This window comes from Delphinapterus leucas, chromosome 7 (assembly GCF_059928025.1).
Source record: "Delphinapterus leucas isolate spDelLeu-1000000601 "Yukka" chromosome 7, BTC_Dleu_Yukka2, whole genome shotgun sequence".
Classification (NCBI taxonomy): domain Eukaryota; kingdom Metazoa; phylum Chordata; class Mammalia; order Artiodactyla; family Monodontidae; genus Delphinapterus; species Delphinapterus leucas.
In genome coordinates this window covers 23,719,859-23,740,997 of record NC_143135.1, presented here as the reverse complement: position 1 = coordinate 23,740,997, position 21,139 = coordinate 23,719,859, and the positions used below count along the sequence as shown (strand labels likewise).

The window sequence follows — 21,139 nt, the reverse complement described above, 5'->3', positions numbered from 1 at the left end:
CAGATATCAGTTCCGGAATGGGCCAGTCTGACCCCTTGGGACTCTGGTCTGAACCCTCCCCGAGAGCTGAAAGAAGGAGCTGTTTTCACAGGGGCTCAGTGACACCTGGGATGCTTTGTTGCCCAGATAAAAAGGTACTAACCATTTGGCCCCTTTCAGGTCAGCAGCTCTGACAGCACCATGAGACAAAGCCTTGGCCCAGACGTCAAGATTGCATGGAGCCCATGGAGGGAATCTTGGGAACTGGACATCATCAACACAGAGACTGGATGGAAAACAATAGAACTGTATGCAGATGCCTATGGAACATCCCCTGGGGGCTCCCAGAGAAACTTGGAAGGTGGGCAGCATTTGCTAGGGTCTGAGGTCCCATGTTCAAGTAAGTGTGGGCAAGTGCTAGCTACCTACGATTGAATTATTATGTTAGTGATTCCATCAGCACCTACAAATACTATTCTTCCTCTTCTAAGGTCCCTGTTTTCCTTTGTCTGGCTGGACCTCGGGGGTTCTACTCCCTCAGGTCATGCTGGCCTACTGGGCTTTCACCCTGATGTGAACCAGAGGGCACGACAAAAGTTCATCATTGATCTCGCCCTCTCTGGAACTATCTGTAATGCGTAATGCTCTGGTGCTTTTAAACAGGAAAAAAGAGGTGTGGGGAATAGAAATGACATGGGAGGATTCAGAATCAGCTCTGGAGCGCACCTCCTGTCGTCCCATAGCTATGGACATGAGTGAGCTCCAGAGAGAGAAACGAGCCCTTTGTCCTCCACTTGGTCTGGGCCCAGTGACCTTGCTGAGCCTGATTCCACAGTGTCACAGGATTTGAGTGAAGCTGTCCTTGGTTTCTAGTAGCTGAGCTTTCTTGAGAGGTCCCTCCAGAAATGAGCTGTTAACTCACCACTCCTTTATTTACATATTAGTTAGATGAAGTACACCCACTCAGATTGTGAAACACCATTCATTGTTTTTGGCGAGCTGCTCTTGTCAAGAAGTCTTATTCTGAGGGATTCAAAAGTGTTTCACAGCAATGTCAACTCTGTAGTTATGGCCCTAAGTAAAAACCTTGACCCGAGAAATGAGAAAAACTCCCGACAGGTGAGGTAAGTAATTAAGCAAGGGACTGCATTTTATTGTGTAAATTATAGTACATTTACTGTAAAGCTAAACTTGCAATAACCCTTATAAAGCCCTCACAGGTAATGACTTAACCATGAATAGTGAGCTCCAGGGCTGCAGAACAGAGCACGTTTGTCCTTTAAATGCTATTGGGAAAGAGAAACTAGATTAAAATTGAAAAGAGCAGTTTTCCCAGGTTCCAGTCATTGAAGGTTTGGCTTGGGTTCAGGGGTGGAATCATGGTTTTCCCCCCAAACCTCCCTAGTACTGTATGCAAATCTTAGGTGTAGCAAGAGTTGGGCATGAAATCAATTGCAGTGTTGGAATGTTCCTAACGTACACGCGACTTGGTAGAATATTCTCTCTTCTCCTGCACCATTTTGTTCCTCATTTCCCCGGAAATGAAAGGCCTGTGACCCATTGCTTTCAGACCCACAAGGTTGCCCAACTCCAGGGGGCACTGTGACCTTATGTGAATGTTGCCCCCTAGAGTTGTGCAAAATGCCAACCCCAATTCCTTTGTAATGGAGCCATTCATACTACCACCTGCAAACATGGTGTTCATTCCTGCTGGATATTCCATTCCACTCTTCTTTTCTCATGGCCTGGTTCAGGTTAAATGATGTCTTTAGGGCTTCCCTGGTGGCGCAGTGGTTGGGAGTCCACCTGCCGATGCAGGGGACGTGGGTTCGTGCCCCGGTCCGGGAAGATCCCACATGCCACGGAGCGGCTGGGCCCGTGAGCCATGGCCGCTGAGCCTGCACGTCCGGAGCCTGTGCTCCGCAATGGGGGAGGCCACAGCAGTGAGAGGCCCGCATACAGCAAAAAAAAAAAAAAAGGTGTCTTCAACCTCAGTCCGTTTTTTTTTCCTGTGCGTCATTCAAAGATGGGACCTTTCCTCCATACCAAGGGATGCGATACACAACATCTAGCACAAGGAAAGTTGAGGGGTGAAAAAGAGAAAAGGTTCTAAGTTGCTCCAAAGAACCTGGAAAAGTTATGAGAATTTGTTCTCGAAAAGGTGTAAGAATTGGCTCTGTGATAGAAACTAATATCTTAGATGCTGCATCTGGTACCGAGTGTTCACAGACTTTGACATGAAATGTGGGCATGGTGTTCCTGGCAGGTGACGAGAAAAGCACTGTGTCCTCCTCACCCACACCTCCCAACGGAAATAGGTTTTTTGTTATTTTTGCAACAGGACTTTACTTACAAAGGCAGTTGGTTCCCTTAGGAAGTATGCATCCAACTAATCCTCCACATAAATACTTGGCTTCAACAGAGAAAATAAGTTTGTCATATTCAGCATAAAGCTTGACTGCACTTGCCTCCAGGCCTTTGAACAAGCCAGGCTGTTTTGCCCATAGGCACCAGAGGCATAGTGCCTAGGCTGGGGCCCAAGAACATTTCAAGAGCTGATTAAAATACCTGAGACCAGGGGGAAAAAACAGAAAAGAAAGAAAGAAATGTTTTGCTTCCAAAATATGGCAACTGTGAAATCAGAATTTTAAAATGTTTAGTGACATTACTGCAAATTACAGCATATGTCAACTTTGGTAATTAAATTCAGTGTTCGTAAGCATCTCATTACAATTAAAACTTACTTGTGGATTAGATTTTATTACTTAAAATTTCTCATGGTTACCCAATGATGGCTGAGAAATCATAATCAAGTGTGAATCAAAGGAGTTACTCATAGAAAAGAATTTCAAAAGCCAAAGTAGAAAATATCTTTCAAATTTATTTTGCCCCCAAATTAGGGTAGACGTGAGTCTCTTTGAAGGTTTGATAAGATGTATGTGGAGCTGCCTAGGACTTAAGAGGATCCTCAAGCGGCCCCGTATGTGGGTCATTTTCCCTGCCTGGGATACTCTTCCACCGTCTCTACAATCCTTGTTCTTTCTCTGATTTAAATCTTTAAAGGAAATTCCCTCAAGAACTTTTCTTTGTTCGGCTCCACTGGTCTCCTTGACTATTTCTTCAACAATCACAGATAGAAGGACTTTGTACTTGCTTGTGTTACAGACAACTTATATTTCTTTATTTTTATTTTGAGGGCTTTCTTAAATTTATTTTATGTATTGATGCTGTATTTCAACTAAAATGAGAGCCTTGGAACGGAAAGCATTTATTCATTCATTTACTCATTCAAAGAAGCCACCAGGGCTTCCCTGGTGGCGCAGTGGTTGAGAGTCCGCCTGCCGATGCAGGGGACATGGGTTTGTGCCCCGGTCCGGGAAGATCCCACATGCCGCGGAGCAGCTGGGCCCGTGAGCCATGGCCGCTGAGCCTGCACGTCCGGAGCCTGTGCTCCGCAACGGGAGAGGCCACAGCAGTGAGAGGCCCGCGTACCGCAAAAAAAAAAAAAAAAAAAGAAGCCACCATGTGTTGGGTGCTTGGGAGACAAAATTGAATGAAGCGCAGTATCTGGCCCCTTCCTTCTCCGCACTCACAGTCTAGGAAAGAAGATAGGAAAGGAGATAAATGATAGCACGGCTCCCTCCTGGTGTTTTTTCTCTGTTGCTGAGACTGGAACTGGGTTCAATATGTTTTTATTTATATAATAAACATTTTCTGTGTGTCAGGTACTGTTCTCAACACAGGTACTGTTAACCCTTTTTCAACTATTAACCTATTTAATTCTTAAGGCAATCCTATGAGGCATTATTATTATCCCCACTTTACAGATGAGGACATTAAAGCACAGAGAAGTGAAGTAATTTGCTGAAGGTCAGTTGCACAGCAAATAAGCAGCCGAGCCAGGATGTGAACCCAGACAGCCTGGCTCCAGAGCCCACGCTACTGTCTAGGGTATGAACTGAACCACATGAGATCAGTACCAGAGGGGTTCGTAGAAAATGCTACATAACTAATCATGCACAGGAAGGATGAAACAGGCAGGGAATTCTTCACAAAGGAGATGATATTTGGATCGCTTTGTATGAAACAGGAATTTGCCCATCAGATAAATTTGGAGTACGGGATTGAGAAATGTTTTCCAAGTAGAAAGAAGAGCCTATTCATCATCTATATGTATAAAAAAAAAACCCAAACAGATCTGAAGACTTGTTTTGGGAAATGCAAATAGCTTATTTGGCTGGAACTTTATGCGCTTGGAGAGGGTTTACAGAGATGGAGTTTTAAAAGGAAGCAAGGGAAACACAGACTTGGTTATTTTGAGGAGCTTGGCTTTTGTTCAGTTTTGCCTTTGGTCAGTTAAATGTTGATGGCCTCTCCCTGCTACCACCCATTCAAAACCATGAAAGAAAAACTTGGTAAATTCGATATGCAGAAGAAATGTTTTTAATATGCTTGGAAAAAAATGACACAAAGTCAAACAACAAACTAGGATAAAATATTTGCACTGCACAGAACGATTTTTCTAACATACTAAGTGTGTTTACGAATCAGCAAGAGAACTACGTGTGGTGATGGATGTTAACTAGATTTATTGTGGTGATTATTCCACAATATATACAAATATCGAGTCATTATCTTGTACACCTGAAGCTGATATAACGTGATGTGTCAGTTATACCCCGATGGAAAAAAAAAATAAGGAAAAAAAAAAACGACCAACACATCAAGACAAAGACCCGAACAGACGGTTTAAAGAAAAGGTATCTAAACATTTGTAAAGGTGCTCTGCCTACTTACAATAAGAAAAAATCAAATGAAATCAAGACTAAGATATAATTGTCATTGTTGGTTTGGCAAAAATCAAAAAGTTTGGCAAACACTGGCCCTGCCAGGGTTTGGGGAAGCAGCCCCTCTCATACACTGCTGGTAGGAGGGTAAACTGGCACAGCTTCTATGAGGATAATTAGGCAATATGTATCCAAATTACACAAGTGCGTTTTTTTTTTTTAAGTGCGTTTTTTTTCTGTTTTGTTTTTTTTTGCGGTAGGCGGGCCTCTCACTGTCGTGGCCTCTCCCGTTGCGGAGCACAGGCTCCAGACGCGCAGGCTCAGCGGCTATGGCTCACGGGCCCAGCCGCTCTGCGGCACGTGGGATCTTCCCGGACTGGGGCATGAACCTGCGTCCCCCACATCGGCAGGCGGACTCTCAACCACAGCGCCACCAGGGAAACCCCTAAGTGCGTATTTTTTAACCTAACAAGTCCACTCTGAGAAATTTATTCTGCAGGTATATTCACACATGGATATGATGTTGTACATACAAGGACACATATATTACAACATTTTTTGTAATGGCAAAAGGTTGTTAGAAAAAACCTAAGTGTCCTTCACTAAGGAACTGGTTAAGTCCATTATGACGCATCCATACCATAGAATTCTTTGATGTTCTTAAAAAGAGCAAGTCTGTCCTGTATGTATTGATGTGGCAGAATCTTTAACATATAGTGAAAAAAGCAAGGTACAGAGCAGTGGGTTAGATTTATTACCACTTGTATGTACATGTGTGTTGAAGGAAATATATGTGCACGTAGGCTTGAATGTGCATTAAACACTTCTAGAGGAATCAAAAGAAATTTATAACACCAGTTGCCTCTAGGGAAGGAAAATAGGTAGCTGGGGAGAGAGGAAAGAAGGAAGGAAAAAAGAAAAAAAAAGATCTACTTTTTTTGTACAATTGTGGTGTCTTTGGCATTTTTTTGCAGTGTGTTTCTTTTTTTTTTTTAATTTTTACTGGAGTATAGTTGCTTTACAATGTTGGGTTAGTTTCTACTGTACAGGAAAGTGAATCAGCTATACGTATACATATATCGTCTCTTTTTTGGATTTCCTTCTCATTTAGGTCACCACAGAGCAGTGAGTAGAGTTCCCTGTGTTATACAGTAGGCTCTCATTAGTTATCTATTTTATACATAGTATCAATAGTGTATATATGTCAGTCCCAATCTCCCAATTCCTCCCACTCCCGCTTCCCCCTCCATATCCATATGTTTGTTCTCTATGTCTGTGTTTCTTATTTTTAGGGTTTTTTTTTTTGCATATCTTATCTGATTTTTAATAGTGAAGTTTTAAAATTTTGGTTGACCGACTCCCACCCTTCACCATTACATTGTTTTGCATTTGGTAGGACGATCAATTGAGATATATGTTTCATAGTTTAATTTTCCATAAAACTCCAAGCTAAGTTATCTCCTTGCAGGAGGGAGCAGAGGGAAGAGCTTGGCCTCAGTAAGCTGGAGCTGCAGGCTGAAGATGGCTCGGGGAGTTGGCTGCTTCTGTCCACTTGGTGTGAGGCCAGATCCTCGGCCTCCCTTGCAGGTGGGGCAAGTGAGAAAGATCATGTGTGGGGCGTTGGGGGGAGGGGAAGGTGTGCACCAGAGTTCACTGGGAGTCTTTGGTTTAAACACTTTTCCAAACCCTGGCTTTCTGGTTACTTAAACCCAGAGACAAAGACTGTGAATCTCCTGTCTGGCTTCGGTTTTGGTTACAACCCTGGGTATGTGTTCACTGACACATTCCGGCATGGACATACTCTTCACTAACCTTAATTGGAGCAAAGCTCAATTTTGCTGAAAGGAATGAATTTATATATCTATTTTTTAGTGAAGTATCTGGTATCAATCTGCTTTGCTTTCATATGCTTGCGTCACCTCACCAAAGGACTGATTTCCTCTGCAAATAAGAACGAGTGCGGAAGACCCAAGTGCCCAGAGACTGTGTTTAGACCTCTCAAGGTATAATTAATAAAGAGAATAAAGGATCAAAGTTGATTTTCAACTGACAAGGCCAGGCCCTTCTAATTAGTGAAAACTGCCCAACTGCCTTGCAATATTTTCTTTGCCAGGAGACAACTCCTCTCCTAAATGTTTAAGCGACTTCTTGTTGATCTGGTTTCGGAGGATTAAGTTCAGTGTAATTTCATCTTTCCCAGGTGTGAGACACTTGTGTGTGCAGTAATATGATTCTGTACTGTCAGGGAAAACGGTGTGTCTTTGTCAGCACTGTTTGACAGAGTCAAACCCCTGAATCACAACCTCACTCTCGACAGGCCTGAATTCTATGTGGTTACCACTTGCCCCTCTGCTGAGCGCTGCGAGGCTTCGGCTGACTGGCTTGCGGTCACACAGGTCAACGGGGCAGAGATGGTGTGTGCCGGCAGCCGGGCTGGACTTCAGAAAGCATTTCCTTTCTGATTCCTTTGGATTCAGCGTCTAAGGGCTGAGCGATACTACCTCTATTTTCATCAAGGGTTAAAAAAAAATGTTCAGTAATTAATTTGTGCTTGTGTTAGCTAGTAGTGAAGTCAAGTATTTTTCTGATTCTTTGGGTAATGCTCTCAATGATGATTTCCTGATGAATGTTTGCATTTTTGATATGTAATATGCACCCTGATATAAAAAGTATTAGCTACCGTTTATTAACAATAATAGCTAAATTTTATTGAGTTCTAAGAGTCACGTACTGTTCTATGTGCGTACATGGATTATTGCTTTGATGCCCACCACTGTAATTATCATGTCTACTTTACAGATTGGAAAGTGAAATACAGGGAAAGTTAAGTAACCTGACCAAGAGTTCAGGGCTGGTAAGTGCTGGATGTGGAATTCGAACCCAAGAGTCTGCGTTTAGCATTTTAGCACATCACCGCAAAGCTATCTACCATCATTTATTATATGCCAGGCACATGACAACCCTGAGAGGTGTTGATTGTCATGCCCATTTTACAAGTGGGCAGATAGAGTCTCAGAAAGCTTAAATAAGTTACCCAGGTCACACAGGTAGTAAATGGTTAATGCTACCTAGCTGAGATCCAGATCTGAGCTCTTAACTCACAAATCATGTGACCAAGAAAGGTGAATCTATTCTTGTCTTGGTCCACGTGGAACCTAGCACTTGCTATGGACAGACAGAAATGGGCCGTATGGCTATTTGTCTGTACCTGTCCACACAGAGGGGGAATTGGAAATGGGAGACAATTGTATTCTGAGCTGGGGATTACAGAAATTAATTTTAAGTCTTGCTGTCTTACAGGAGCAAGCAGAATCTTAAGGGACGGAACCTTAAATATCATAATTCAAACCCCACAGTTTCACAGATGAGGAACTAATGCTTCAGAGACAGAAAGCAACTTATACAAAGTCACAGAGGAAATGTTAGTGGCCTTGCTGGGCTTAAAGCCAAAGTCTCCTGACACCCAGCATAGGGGGTCTTTCTTTTACACTTCCACAGAGTTTTCCTGACTCTTGTCCTACAAAGATACTGTGTGGGCCTGGTTCCTCACTGTATGGTTTAAGGTCAGTGTGTTCCTCAACATTGCACATTACAGCTCCTTACCTGAAGTCTCTATATAGGCAGCCCAGTCCACATGAATTTGCTGCTTTTATGATTCAAAAAGATTGAATTCAGTCAGCTTGTTAAGATTCTACTTGATGGGTTTTCATTGAGAAAATAGCAACTAGCCTCGTCTGCCTTGAACTTAGCACATCAAGAAATCATATTCTCTTATTGAATTACTTCTTTGTCCAAAGGTTGGTTTTGTTCATTCTGCACCTCTAGCACTTAGCACAGTGCGCAGCACATAGTAGGTGCTCAACAAATACATGTTGAACGAATGAATAAACAAAAATAAAACCATAATACTTTGTTTTATTCCTGTCCTCATCATCCAGCAACCTAATGTTAGAATGTTTTATTTAAATTTAAATCCAACAGTGGAAATCTATAGGAAGATCCCATCTTAATACTTTGAGAGGCTCACCTGTCCCATGCCAGCCAATGACCTATACCAGATATCAATGTATGCAGAAGGCAGCCCTGGGAAAGACACCCCTTGAAATTTCTTTGTATGGCCATGAAGGCTGTATGTAGATTTAACTTAAAATTTGGATCTCAATCTTCAGAGGGCTTTAAAACCCATCAGCTAGACATCACCACAAATATTTGGTCATGATGCCTTCTCACCATTGGGGAGAATATTCGGGCAACTTCCCTCACCACCCTGACTGGCACATATGCACACACAGCAGGTAAAAGGCAGACCCTGTGGTAAATCCAGCTATGTAGACACGGGCTGGTAGAGCCACTCCAGCAAACAAGGGCAGGGGTTGGAAGTGAGAGGAGGAGAAATGGAAGGTCCAGTCTCCCCCAGTGGAGTTAGACCAACTGGGGCACAGTGGAAGATGCTCTGGAATAGATTTGGGACGGGACCCCATTACTGTCTAGCCTTTCTTTGAGAAAATGATCTTACCCTAGAGTTAATCCAAAGCATGTCAGTGATTTAGAAGGCCAAATCCGCACAAATAACCTAGATGTTGCCATACCTGCATTCCAGAGTAGGACCTGACGTGAATCCTGGTGTCACTGCAGAGACTTTTAGTGATCGTTTATTTGCCTAAGCTAAGGCATAGAAAGAATGATCTTTCCCCAGCTGGAACGAGGACAGTGTGACCTTGCACCATAACTACTCTTAACCACCTTGTAATCTTCTACTTACGATCAGTATCTGCGGGCTGGGCATACTAGATGTCTTTCCACTGACATCTCATCAGGGCTTATGACCCGCTCTGCTTCTGGAACATGAGAAAGCCAGGCCCTGAAAAACAGAGACAGATTGCTTGCTTGAGAAGCCAACTCATCAAACAGGACTTGGTTTAAGTAATTGGTCTAAGTTTAGGTTGAATTTGACAACAGCACAGCCAGAATTCTCTGTCTCTGTCTTCTTACTACTGAACTTCTCCAATTAGTGGTCTGCACCTGCTTCTCAAGGCCTTCTCCTTGACCCTCTGACCTTAGCCTTCTATTTTTCAGTCTTCCCCAGGTTTGGCCATCTCCTCATTTGGATCCAGGTTTGTTGGTTCTTTCTACACTTGCCCCTGCTGTTTCTCTTAATGGTTCCCTGCTACTATCCCTGCCTCCAAAGTCTAAGTAAGGGCAAGAGAAAAATATTTTGTAGCCTTCTAAATTGAGGTGAGTCTGATGCTTGATTTATTTGTATGCTGCCCTGGTTATGAGAGACAGAGTCCCATTCAGCCCCAAGTTCTGAGTTGTGAGGGCTACTTTGCTTAAATTCCCAGCACTGCAACTGAGCACATCCCCAAAGTTAGAAGGCTGAGGTATTTGGGCACTGAATGGGGGACCTAAATTATTATTACAAATGTCACTTTTATTGCCCTTCTTCCTACATCTTACCAGACAGGTGCATAGTGGGAGATTCTCACTCTGAAGTACATAGACACTGGAAGGGAAGAACATATTGAATTTTGAAGCTTAAGGACTTTAGTCAAATTTCCTAGAATGCGCCAATTCTCCTTTTTGCCAAATTCAAAAGTGCCCCCAAAAAGCAAAATAAAAAATGAAACTACTATTTATTAAGCAGTATACTTTACACTTGGCATACGTGATCTCATTTATGCAGTCCTTAAAGGAGGCATTTCCATCCCCACCAAAGGCACATCACCAATAAATGGTGGAGGTAAGACTCAGAGTTATGTATCTCTGAGGCTAGAGTTCATGTTTTTAATAATATTACCTACACTTTTTTTAGCAGCAGGTATTTTATCTTTTCTCTCCCTTTGAAACTCTCACATCTTAAACTAAATGTTATGCTCTTCTGGTTTTCTACTTACTTCCTCTTTTTCTATTTCCTTTGCTGGTTTCTCTTCTCTCTTTTACACTCTAGAATGTGCCCCGAAGTTTAGTGTTTCTCCACACCCTTGGAAAGATCATCTATACTCATGGCTTCAATGAACACTTCCATGATACCATCAGAGTCTAAATACCAGGATAACAGAGACAAGATCTGTCTTATTCACTGGAAAATCTCGAGGATCCTGCAGAGTGCTTGACACACGGTAGATGTTCAATAAGTATTGTTGAATAAATGAATGGATGAATGGATGGAAGAATCACTGATCTGCTGAAAATTCTCCCATATTCTTTTTCCCAATGTCTAGACCCATATCTCCGGCTACCTACTGGATATTTTCACCATAGTTTCCTGCCATTGCTATGAAATGGCAGTACGAGTTTGGTGGAGCCGTTGAGGGTTTAAACAATTTTCTGGGGCAGCCACACCAATTGGACTCTCTCATGGTTTACTATTGGAGGCAGCTGTATTACCGTAGTGGGTTATACACTTTCTACAGGGGAGAATAGAAGCTTGGTTCCTGCCAGTGATGTGGGTTTGGGCTCCTTTGGGAAGGCCCCAGTGCAGCTGCTGGGTGGAGTCCTTGCTAAGTAGACATGGATGGAGAAAGATTGCTGTATCTGAAGCCACTTGTAGCTCATTTAAGGGTGACAATATCACCACACTCATTGGGTAAATGCATCTTTGTGTTCAGTGCCCAGGGAGACTTAATGCCAGGTCAAGTCTAGGCATGGAAGAACAATGAGCTTATAGCCATGAAGAGTCATGATCCTATCAGGGCCTTCAGATCTGACTCTTGGTTCCTCTTCCTGCTACAAGTCCTCAAATATTCCTGTAAAACTTGGCTATGAGTGCCAAAGTTGGTGGCTGTCCTTAGTTATTACGGGTGCAATCAACTGAAGATTTGTTTAGTGTGAAATAATTAATCAAATGACTTGTGGGAGGTGCTATCAGAGAAGCACATAGAAGCTGGATGACATCTACTGCCTGAGTCGTCTTGTCCACTTAATTGTCTCATACCTGTTCTACAGTACATGCCCTGTGGTTGGCATTAACATGTGATTCAAAAATCTTTACACTTCATGCTGCTGTCATAGGTCTCTCCTTATGCTTCTACCTCAGATCAATTTGATCCCAGTTTTTCAGTCTTTCTGCTTCAGGCACCTGAGCAGCCAGCCAGGCCATTTGCCACTGCCAGTGAGTCTGTATATATTTTAACCTTGAGCCACTTCTTTTGTCCAAGCAAAGTGGGTGACCACATTCATCACCTGACACTCTCCCCAGGGGAAGAATCTTTACCTCACCACTATTTTTCTAGGTTACCCCTGGGTGAGGATACAGTGCAGTCTATGGCTAATTTTGACTTGTACGCACATGCTAACTTAACCATACATAAGTCAAGCCCAGGCTTTTTCCTCCTCTGTCAGCTGGTTATGTAACTCACCACGTGACCATAGGTATGAGATAAGGGAGAAGTGCCTGTGCAACAACAAATGTATAAAAGCCTGAGCTCTCTGCTATTGCAACTGCCTCGTGACCTCTAGCCCAACTCATGCTTGACTCCAGGGGTACCACTGCCACCTTATGAACTGTGGATGTGCCTAAGCGACGACTTGGTGGGTCTGATGAAACCCAGCTCATGATGATAATGGGTGTTCTGGATTCATGGTCACCTGATGTATCAGTCAGGGTTCTCTAGAGAAAGAGAACCAATAGAATGTGTGTATGTGTGTGTGTGTGTGTGTGTATATATATATATATACACACACCCACACATACATACACACACATATATGTATATACACATATATATGTATATACACATTATACATATACACACACACATATGGACATGGAGAGAGAGATTCATTTTAAGGAAGTGGCTCACACAATTGTGGGGCTGTCATGTCCAAAATCTGCAATGCAGGCCAGCCAGCTGCAGACACCTGCTAAAGCCAGTGTTGCAATCTTGAGGCCAAAGGTCTCTGGAGGCAGAATTTCTCTTTAAAGCACTTCAGTCTTTTCCCTTAAAGCCTTCAACTGATTGGACGAGGCCCACCCTTATGTGGAGGGTCATCTGCTTTACTCAAAGTCTACTGATTTAAATGTTCATCACATCTAAAAATTACCTTCAGAGCAACATTTAGACTGGTGTTTTCCCAGCCCTCTGAGCACCATACCCTAACCAAGTTGACACATAAAATTAACCATCATCCTTGGTGTCTCCATGAGACACACCCAGGAGCACACTGTGGTTTTTCAAAAGGCAAATAATCCTCCATTGCAGAAGCCCGGGACCTGCATAGTGATTCTCCCACTGGGACTTGCCATAAACTACACATGATAACTTTTTCCACCATGAATTCTCAAATATCATAGGGTCCTGTGGGTCCTATGGCCCAAGTAGCAGGGCTGCTTCCACCACAAGCTGGAGCTGCTGCAGAATTCTTTCCTACTCTGGGTGTCACTCAAAGCCTTCTAAGACAACCAGTGTATGTGCTGGAGCAGTATTCCCAAGTGTGGAATACGTTGCCTCCAGAACCCAAAGAGATCTATGAGGCATTGTGCTTCCTTCTTCCTAGTGGGAGGTATAAGATGCAAAAAATTGTCTTTTACTTTGGATGGAATATGCTAGCATGCCTCTGACCATTGGACCTTTAGCATTGTTCCTCATGTGGTAAGCTCCTGAATCTTCATAAGATTTACCTTGCACTGGAGCAGATGCCAGTTAACTAGTTCTTGCTCACCTGGCTCATTTAGCATAATGTCATCAATGTAGTGGGTCAACACGATGTTCTGTGAGATATACAGAAAGTCCAGGGCTTCCCTGGTGGCGCAGTGGTTGGGAGTCCGCCTGCCGATGCAGGGGACACGGGTTCGTGCCCTGGTCCGGGAAGATCCCATATGCCACGGGGCGGCTGGGCCCGTGAGCCATGGCCGCTGAGCCTGCGCGTCCGGAGCCTGTGCTCTGCAACGGGAGAGGCCACAACAGTGAGAGGCCCGCGTACCGCGAAAAAAAAAAAAAAAAAAAAGAAGTCCAACTCTCTTTGGACTATATATTGAGAGTGAGCGCTACCACAGCCCTGGGTTTGTGATCCTCTTTTCTGATATAGAAATTGATGGCTCCATAACATGTATCTGAGGCCACGTTCATCCTCTTTAGCAAAGATGCCATATCTGTCATGGCAGCTGCAGTTGGGTTTGTGGTAGTCTATTGTCATCCTCCAGGACATATGACTGATTTCTGTAGGGGTCCCAATGGATGAATTAGGTGGAGTTGAAATGGGGATCTCTACCATCTCCTTTAGATCCTTAAGGGTGGCATTAATTTCTGTCATCCCTCTGAGGATACGAATTTGTTTTTTATTTAATACCTTGGCCGGGAGCAGGATGGGAGTACGTAGCAGTTTCAAAGGCTTCTACTTGGTCTCCTCTACTCTGATAGATGGTTTTTACCCCACAGGCCAAGGATCCAATGTGAGGGTTGTATCATCTCCCAACTATGTCTGTTCCAACTGTGCATCTGGAATATACGATGGGCCCACAGTCAGCCAGAGCCTGATCAACAGTCTGTTTGTAACCGGCTCTTCTGAACCCACTGTAATAGAGAGGCCATGATACTTTGGGTCTCTAGCTACCAGTGTTACCTCAGACCCTGTGTCCAACAGTGGTTAAGTGCTTGAGTATTCCCCCTTCTCCTACAAAATAAACCAACTCTCCCATAACCAGTCTTACATCCCAGCTTTCTTTGTCAAGCACCCTTGGAATTCATTCCCACAAAACTCCGCTGGCTCCTGCTAGTCTCTGTAGCTCTGTGTTGCAACTCCTTGGGCATCCATTTCCTGTCTAACCTGACCTAGCAAAAACCCTGGCTGGGTTATTCTGTGACTTAACCCTACTTATGCGCTTCGTGGCCAGGAGGAGAGGTAGGGACAGATCCTGGGGGATGCTGTCTTGAGGGGGGAGAGGCAAGGGAGGAGTGCCAGCTCCTAAAAGGGAGGAGAGTTCACTTCTTCAGGATCAGAACGTTCCGGGTATCTGGGAATTAAAGATTTTCAGGGACATCACTACTGATTTCTCCACTGAATGTGTCGAGGTCCCATTCTTCCCTAACAAAAGCCTTGACCTTGTTATGGCAGACTGGCCTTAACTGCGAGTTGAATATTCTTTGAATCTGAGATACTCTGATAATTAAAACCTGGACCTGTTCTTCAGCTTGCTTTGTTTTGCTACTGCAGGAGATGAGAGTCTTCTGGCTACCGAAGAAACCCTCTGGCTTTCACCATTGGCTTTCAGTTGCCTATTAATCACTGTCAGCCTTTTGTTATCTTTCACTGAAGCAATAATCACAGTAGCCACCCAGTCCCATTGTTATGGTGACTATTTCCTCCATAATTTTCAAATGTCTGATATACCGTGTGTGCTAGTGTTTTCTCTTCCTTGGTATGCAATCCTACTTTACCATTGGTGAAAGTTCACAATTGGACTGTCCCCTTGTGTCAGGGGCTATTTGCTCCAATTATCACTCGATGGGGTCAGCAATGCCAACGTGGTGGTAAGAGATTCAGCTCTAAAACTCTATCTTATACCTACTTTCTCAGATCACCCTTGCTACTAACTGTCACAGGCTGAGTATCGTGGGAAGCAGACTCTGAGACTGGGTTTGGTGTACAGGATATTTATTAGGTGGTGTCTTCAGGATCAACACATGTGGTTAGGGTAACAAATTCATCCTGGTTTTCCTGGGACATTTTTTATTTTAGCACTGAAAATCCAGCATCCTGAGAACTCCCTCAGTCCTTGGAAAACCAGGACTGTTGGTAACCCTACCTGTGGTAGAGAGGGGGCAGAAGCAGGGTTGAATGAAGGGAGAAGCCAAGCTGTAATCCAGGCCTGATGGCCTCAGCTAACCCCATAGACAAAGAATTCTGGAATTAAATTTTCCCTTCAGACATGTCCAGCATCAGGCTAAAATGGCCAAGCATTTATACTCCTGTTGCCTCAGACATTGAATGTGGGCTGCCCTGGGAAGGGCATGGCCTTGGGTGGGCAGTCTCTGAATGGGGCTGACAGCTAAAGGCTATCTGCTGACAGCACTTCTAGGAGTCCGGGCCACAAACCCTTCCATGAAAAGGGATCTGTGTGTTGCATCCCTGTGTCTAATACAGATGTATGTAGATATATTCTTATATTTGCATAGAATATCTGTGGAAGAATGCACAGGAAATTGGTATCAGTTGTTACCTCCAAAGAGGGGATATAGGTGACCAGGAGAGCAGAGTGGAAAGAGGAAATGCTCTAAGGAGATAGTCCCTTGTACAGTTTGAATTTTTCTATCATGTTAAATGTATACGTACATTGCAAACATGAACTTGAGTTGAAATATCAGTAAATAAATAAAAATTAAAATAAATTAGGAAATAATTCAGAACCTAAGGAAATAAAATGTTTTGTTTTTAAAATACTTTCATTTGACAGATGTTTATGGAATACCTATTACATGCCAGGATCCTGGAGACCCCAAAGTGAGATATAGACAAAACCCCTGTTCTTATGGATCGAAAAATATACCACATCCCTACTTAACCAAATGGGTACAAATATTTAATTCTACCAAGTTTATATTCTTATTTTTCAATCCAAACCAACATATCCATTTGGGTTGTATGAGATGAATAGTAATATTAATAAACTGGTTTGTTATGGAACTGCCACCTGATTTTACACAAAATCCGAAGAGTATGTCCACAACACAGTGTTTTACAACATTCATTTTGTTTTAGCTTTAACATTAACCTTTGATGTTAATGCCTGTGTTTCTATTTCTTCCTTTCCCTCCCTGTTCCCCCAAATCATCTTATTATGTAAATTTTATATGGTCCTGAATCTTTTTCAGAATGAGTGTGGGTATATATAAATGAAATATAAATGCTCTAACACCGTATTTATGGTCCATGCTGTGCTGAATATAATAAGGCATATGGGATCAACAAGGTTGAAGCAGAACACTAAAAATTTATGGTACCCTGTAACCAGAACACCAGTAAAAGCAATACTACTACTAATAAAAATGCTAGCAGTTAGCTTTCTTCCAGTATTTGCACCAAGCCTCACTCTTAATCATTTACTTCCTTACAATTCCATGGGGTTTAAGACGTAGGCCTTAGAGAGCATTTGCTTCTGAAAGACCCTGTTTTCAACAAATTTAGAAATCTGATCCAGTCTGAAGCCTTCACACTTATTTGTAAGTTTGGTGAGTCAGAATCACTGTAATTGCTAAATGGTAATTCTTATGAAGCTACCTGGGGGAAAAGTATTATCCCTCACATAACACAGCAAGGTTTTAATAGGAATTCTTGGCTGGGAAGGGACACCACTGGAAGTAAGAATTCAATTTTGCTTTCTGGATAAAAAGAAGTAAAGGAGAAAATTACAATAGGTTCTGAAATTTAGGAAAATGGAGGAAAGAAGTTTTTTTCAGAGACTTTCTATAAAAAGCACATGTGATTGCTGATATGACATTGATGAATATAGATTGAAATGAGTTTATTCACTCCATTTTGTGATGAGATCACTCACTAGTTAGAGATGCCATGCAATTAAATTAAATACAAACTTGCTAAAAACAAGGGAATTGAAAGGGCAGAATTCTACCTGACATCCTGTAACATGAATGGCTTTGAAAGTGTCATTGGAAAGTGTCACTTAGGTGCAAATCCTTAGAGGTTGGAATTTAAAAGAGAATGAACACATTTCTAGGTTACATGAGACCGAGGTTATCAGGATCCTCATACCCATGGAGAACTATTAGAAGAAAATAGAAAGGGAAGAAATATACAGGTTCATCAACTTGTATAAGTTCATTCTTAAATGACAATAGTAAATAACTATTCAATTAAAAAAAGGTTAAAAAACAAAGAAAACAGATAAGTCAATCTGAAAATGTCCCTATGTACATTATCTTGAACAATTAAAAAATTTAGGAATCAAATGCATATATCTACATTTGCTGAGAGATATTTGTTCATCCAGGTTGGGCAAATGTCACAGAATTTAGAGTCAAAGGCCTAGGACAAATTCCCACCTCTACCACTCACAGGGCTTGGACAAGTTAACTGTTTGGGACTTATGTTTTCATTTGTAATGGGGGAATTCTTCAAGAAACAAGCATTTTTGTAGATAGCTAGGGGGAAGCAGCCGCAAGGCACAGGGATATTAGCTCGGTGCTTTGTGACAGCCTGGAGGGGTGGGATAGGGAGAGTGGGAGGGAGGGAGACGCAAGAGGGAAGACATATGGGAACATATGTATATGTATAACTGATTCACTTTGTTATAAAGCAGAAACTAACACACAATTGTAAAGCAATTATACCCCAATAAAGATGTTTAAAAAAAAAAAAAAAGAAACAAGCATTTTTGATCGCCTTACTACGTGTGGGCTCAAGGATATGGAAATCCACAAGACACGACGTTGGTTTGCCAGAAGCTCGTATTCTTTGGCAGATGGTGATAACACTGAAATCACAGGATTGTCAAGATGACTAGAAGAGTGAAAGTGTTTGCTAAACTATAGGATTTTATGCAATTGTTATTAAGAATAAAGTGATTCATAGTTTGCTAATGGGAAGACATAAAAATTAGGCATTTAATAAAGAAATGTTAGATAAACTTTATTGCCTCACAACATTTTATAATCCTGTTCTTCCCAACCCCTTCCTTTACAATGTAATATAATACTGATTTGTTTATTTATAACTCTCCCTTTCAATTCTGTTCCAAACAGGGGTTTAAGACTTTCCCAGTCCTACTCCGTTAACCACCATGACCAACTATGTCCATAATATAAAAGCTAACATGACATTCATTCTTCCCAGGCTCAATTCTTTCTCTGTGGGATTGGGAGGAGGAGGTGAGGCAGACATTTCATCTTACTCCTAATTCCCATCTGCTTTAATATTGCTGGGAGGCGCAGAGTCATTCATTCGATATCTCTTCAAATCTACTTACTATCCTAGGTTTGCAGCAATATCATTTGAGGGGTAACGATTTCCCATTTGGGCAGGAACATTCAGTGCCCTGGGGATGTGTATTCCATTCTCTTGTCCATGGTATATTCTTGTGGTGTCTTTTAGATCATTTATATCAAACTTATAAGCTCACTGATGGTCATCAGTGCTTCGACTGGGAACCTTACATTTGACACCAAAACAGCTGCCTGCTTCAAGAGAGTATTTGCTACCCTAATATGTTGTTATTTCCTTGGGATATGGTATTTTGGTTTTCACCTAGTTTTTTATAAAATAATATAAGCCTAAATGAGCATAAGATTTTTGTATTTAGAGCATGGGAAAGAAAAGTTTATTAATTGGAAAGCATGCATAAGGGAAGAGGACGGATCTTAGCTAGCCAGTGAGTTCCAATTACAGTGGTATTGAATCATGTTAAAGTTGACTTAAAGGGGTCATACACCAGGGCAATCCCCCCTTTTCCTTACTTATAATAAAAATGATGGACACAGTGAAATCAAGAATGAACATTTGTGAAACCAGTGGGAACATTTGTGGGTAGTTTTAAGACACAGTGTTCAAGTAGTAGATAAATGTTTGGTGATGGCTTGATCAATATCCTTAAGAAAGGAAACAAGTAGGATTGAGGGCCATCGATAAACACGTACTATTGAAAGAATGAAAGAAACTAGGTTAAATTCACAAATTACACGTATAAGACTATATGGGTGATTTAAAGGATTTTTAAAGGTAATTTTGACTATTGGAGATTTTCACTTTACTTATTAACCTTCAAACCTAAGTAAAGCTCCGCTGTATACCAATACAAACAAAACAAACCAATTTCTTGGTTTCGTTTTCAAAGATGTGGCTCTAATTGCAATAAAAAACAATATCAAGCATGAAAATAAAAGGTACTTAGTAAAATTATAAGTAAAATAATAGAAGGAAGAGAATATTTTATATTTTAAAGAGTAAAAGTTAATCATACAGTTGAATAATAAATGGAAACCCAATGCATGATTAATAAATGGTCCCCAGGCTTCCCTGGTGGCACAGTGGTTGAGAGTCCGCCTGCTGATGCAGGGGACACGGGTTCGTGCCCCAGTCCGGGAAGATCCCACATGACGCGGAGCGGCTGGGCCGGTGAGCCATGGCCGCTGAGCCTGCGCGTCCGGAGCCTGTGCTCTGCAACGGGAGAGGCCACAACAGTGAGAGGCCCGCGTACCGAAAAAAAAATAATAATAATAATTTAAAAAAATGGTCCCCAAAGACATTTTGGGAACTATTAGGTCAGTAAAGCCAGAGAAGCTTCTTTTCCTAAGTCCCTAATGCCTATCTCAGAAGCTACATATGCTTAAAGAGGAAAACTCTCTTTACACCCATAAGAGCAATTAGTATCGTATTGATGAGATAAAACTGAGTTGATGTGGGAAAGTGCAGAGGGCTTTCTGGGTGGTCTTGGTAAATTTTTTACTTGGGTAGTTTAACCTCTGAATTTAATTTATCTCATCTATTAAATGGGGGTAATAATACCTTGAAGGGTTATTATAAGAATTGGGTGTAATGTATTTAAAGGTCCTTACCATAGTGCTTGGGCTCCTAAAAAATAGAGACTGCTATGATTATTACATTAACACCTGGACTGGGCTTCCCTGGTGGCGCAGTGGTTGAGAGTCCTCCTGCCGATGCAGGGGACATGGGTTCGTGCCCCGGTCCGGGAAGATCCCACATGCCGCGGAACGGCTGGGCCCGTGAGCCTGGCCGCTGGGCTTGCGCATCCGGAGCCTGTGCTCCGCAATGGGAGAGGCCACAACAGTGAGAGGCCCGCGTACCGCTAAAAAAACAAAAAAAAAAAACAAAAAAAAACAAAAAAAAAAACACACCTGGCCTGGGCTGGGCACCATTATGATGACTTGAAGAAATTCATTCACAACCTTTACTTCTAAATCAGAAAGTTTCAAGAACAATCATAGAGGAGATTGATACAATATTAATTAATGCAATATTTAATCGTCTTGCTTATTCTCTGGTTTCTAAAGTTCCAATAATAAAAAATTATAGAATTTTAAACAAGAAGAAAATAAATGGAGGAAAACTATATGTTTTTCTTTAGTCAGGTTTATTTAATTTTCAGAAAATATACTTTCAAACAATAAAATTACACGATTAGCGACAACTATGACAAAGAGATGAACGCAGCTTATAACTTATAACCACAAAAGAAGAATACTTAGTTCAGTGGTTATCATCTGAAACGTGATGACTCAGTGATTATATATTATAGGGCAATGAAATAAAAACCAAATTCGGTTTGTCTTGTAGTCCTATTTTAAAGAACTTTGGTGGGAGAATTCTTATTGCTTCTTGAAAAGTGATATCGATGTTATAAGTCCCATATCTGACTACCTTGACTGGAATTGCTGATGAGATATGGCAGTTTTCTTCATCAA

General features: G+C 41.9%; 1 protein-coding gene across 5 annotated transcripts in view; it reads left to right on the top strand.

Annotated features, from left to right (window-relative positions):
- The window catches only part of LOC149748703 (uncharacterized), a 58,448-nt gene that overhangs the window by 20,068 nt on the left and 17,241 nt on the right, over positions 1-21,139 (top strand). The window contains exons 2-5 of one of the 5 annotated variants that reach the window (XM_089914935.1): positions 160-340; positions 5,027-5,215; positions 6,235-6,353; positions 7,084-21,139. The exon at positions 7,084-21,139 is cut by the window's right edge and continues 17,233 nt beyond it. In XM_089914935.1, coding sequence (XP_089771061.1) covers positions 160-340; positions 5,027-5,215; positions 6,235-6,353; positions 7,084-7,089 — 495 coding nt within the window. In that variant the 3' untranslated portion in view covers positions 7,090-21,139. Of the gene's footprint in view, positions 1-159; positions 6,820-7,083 lie in introns of those variants that run through there. The other 4 variants (XM_089914938.1, XM_089914937.1, XM_089914936.1 and 1 more) reach the window with 4 other exon arrangements.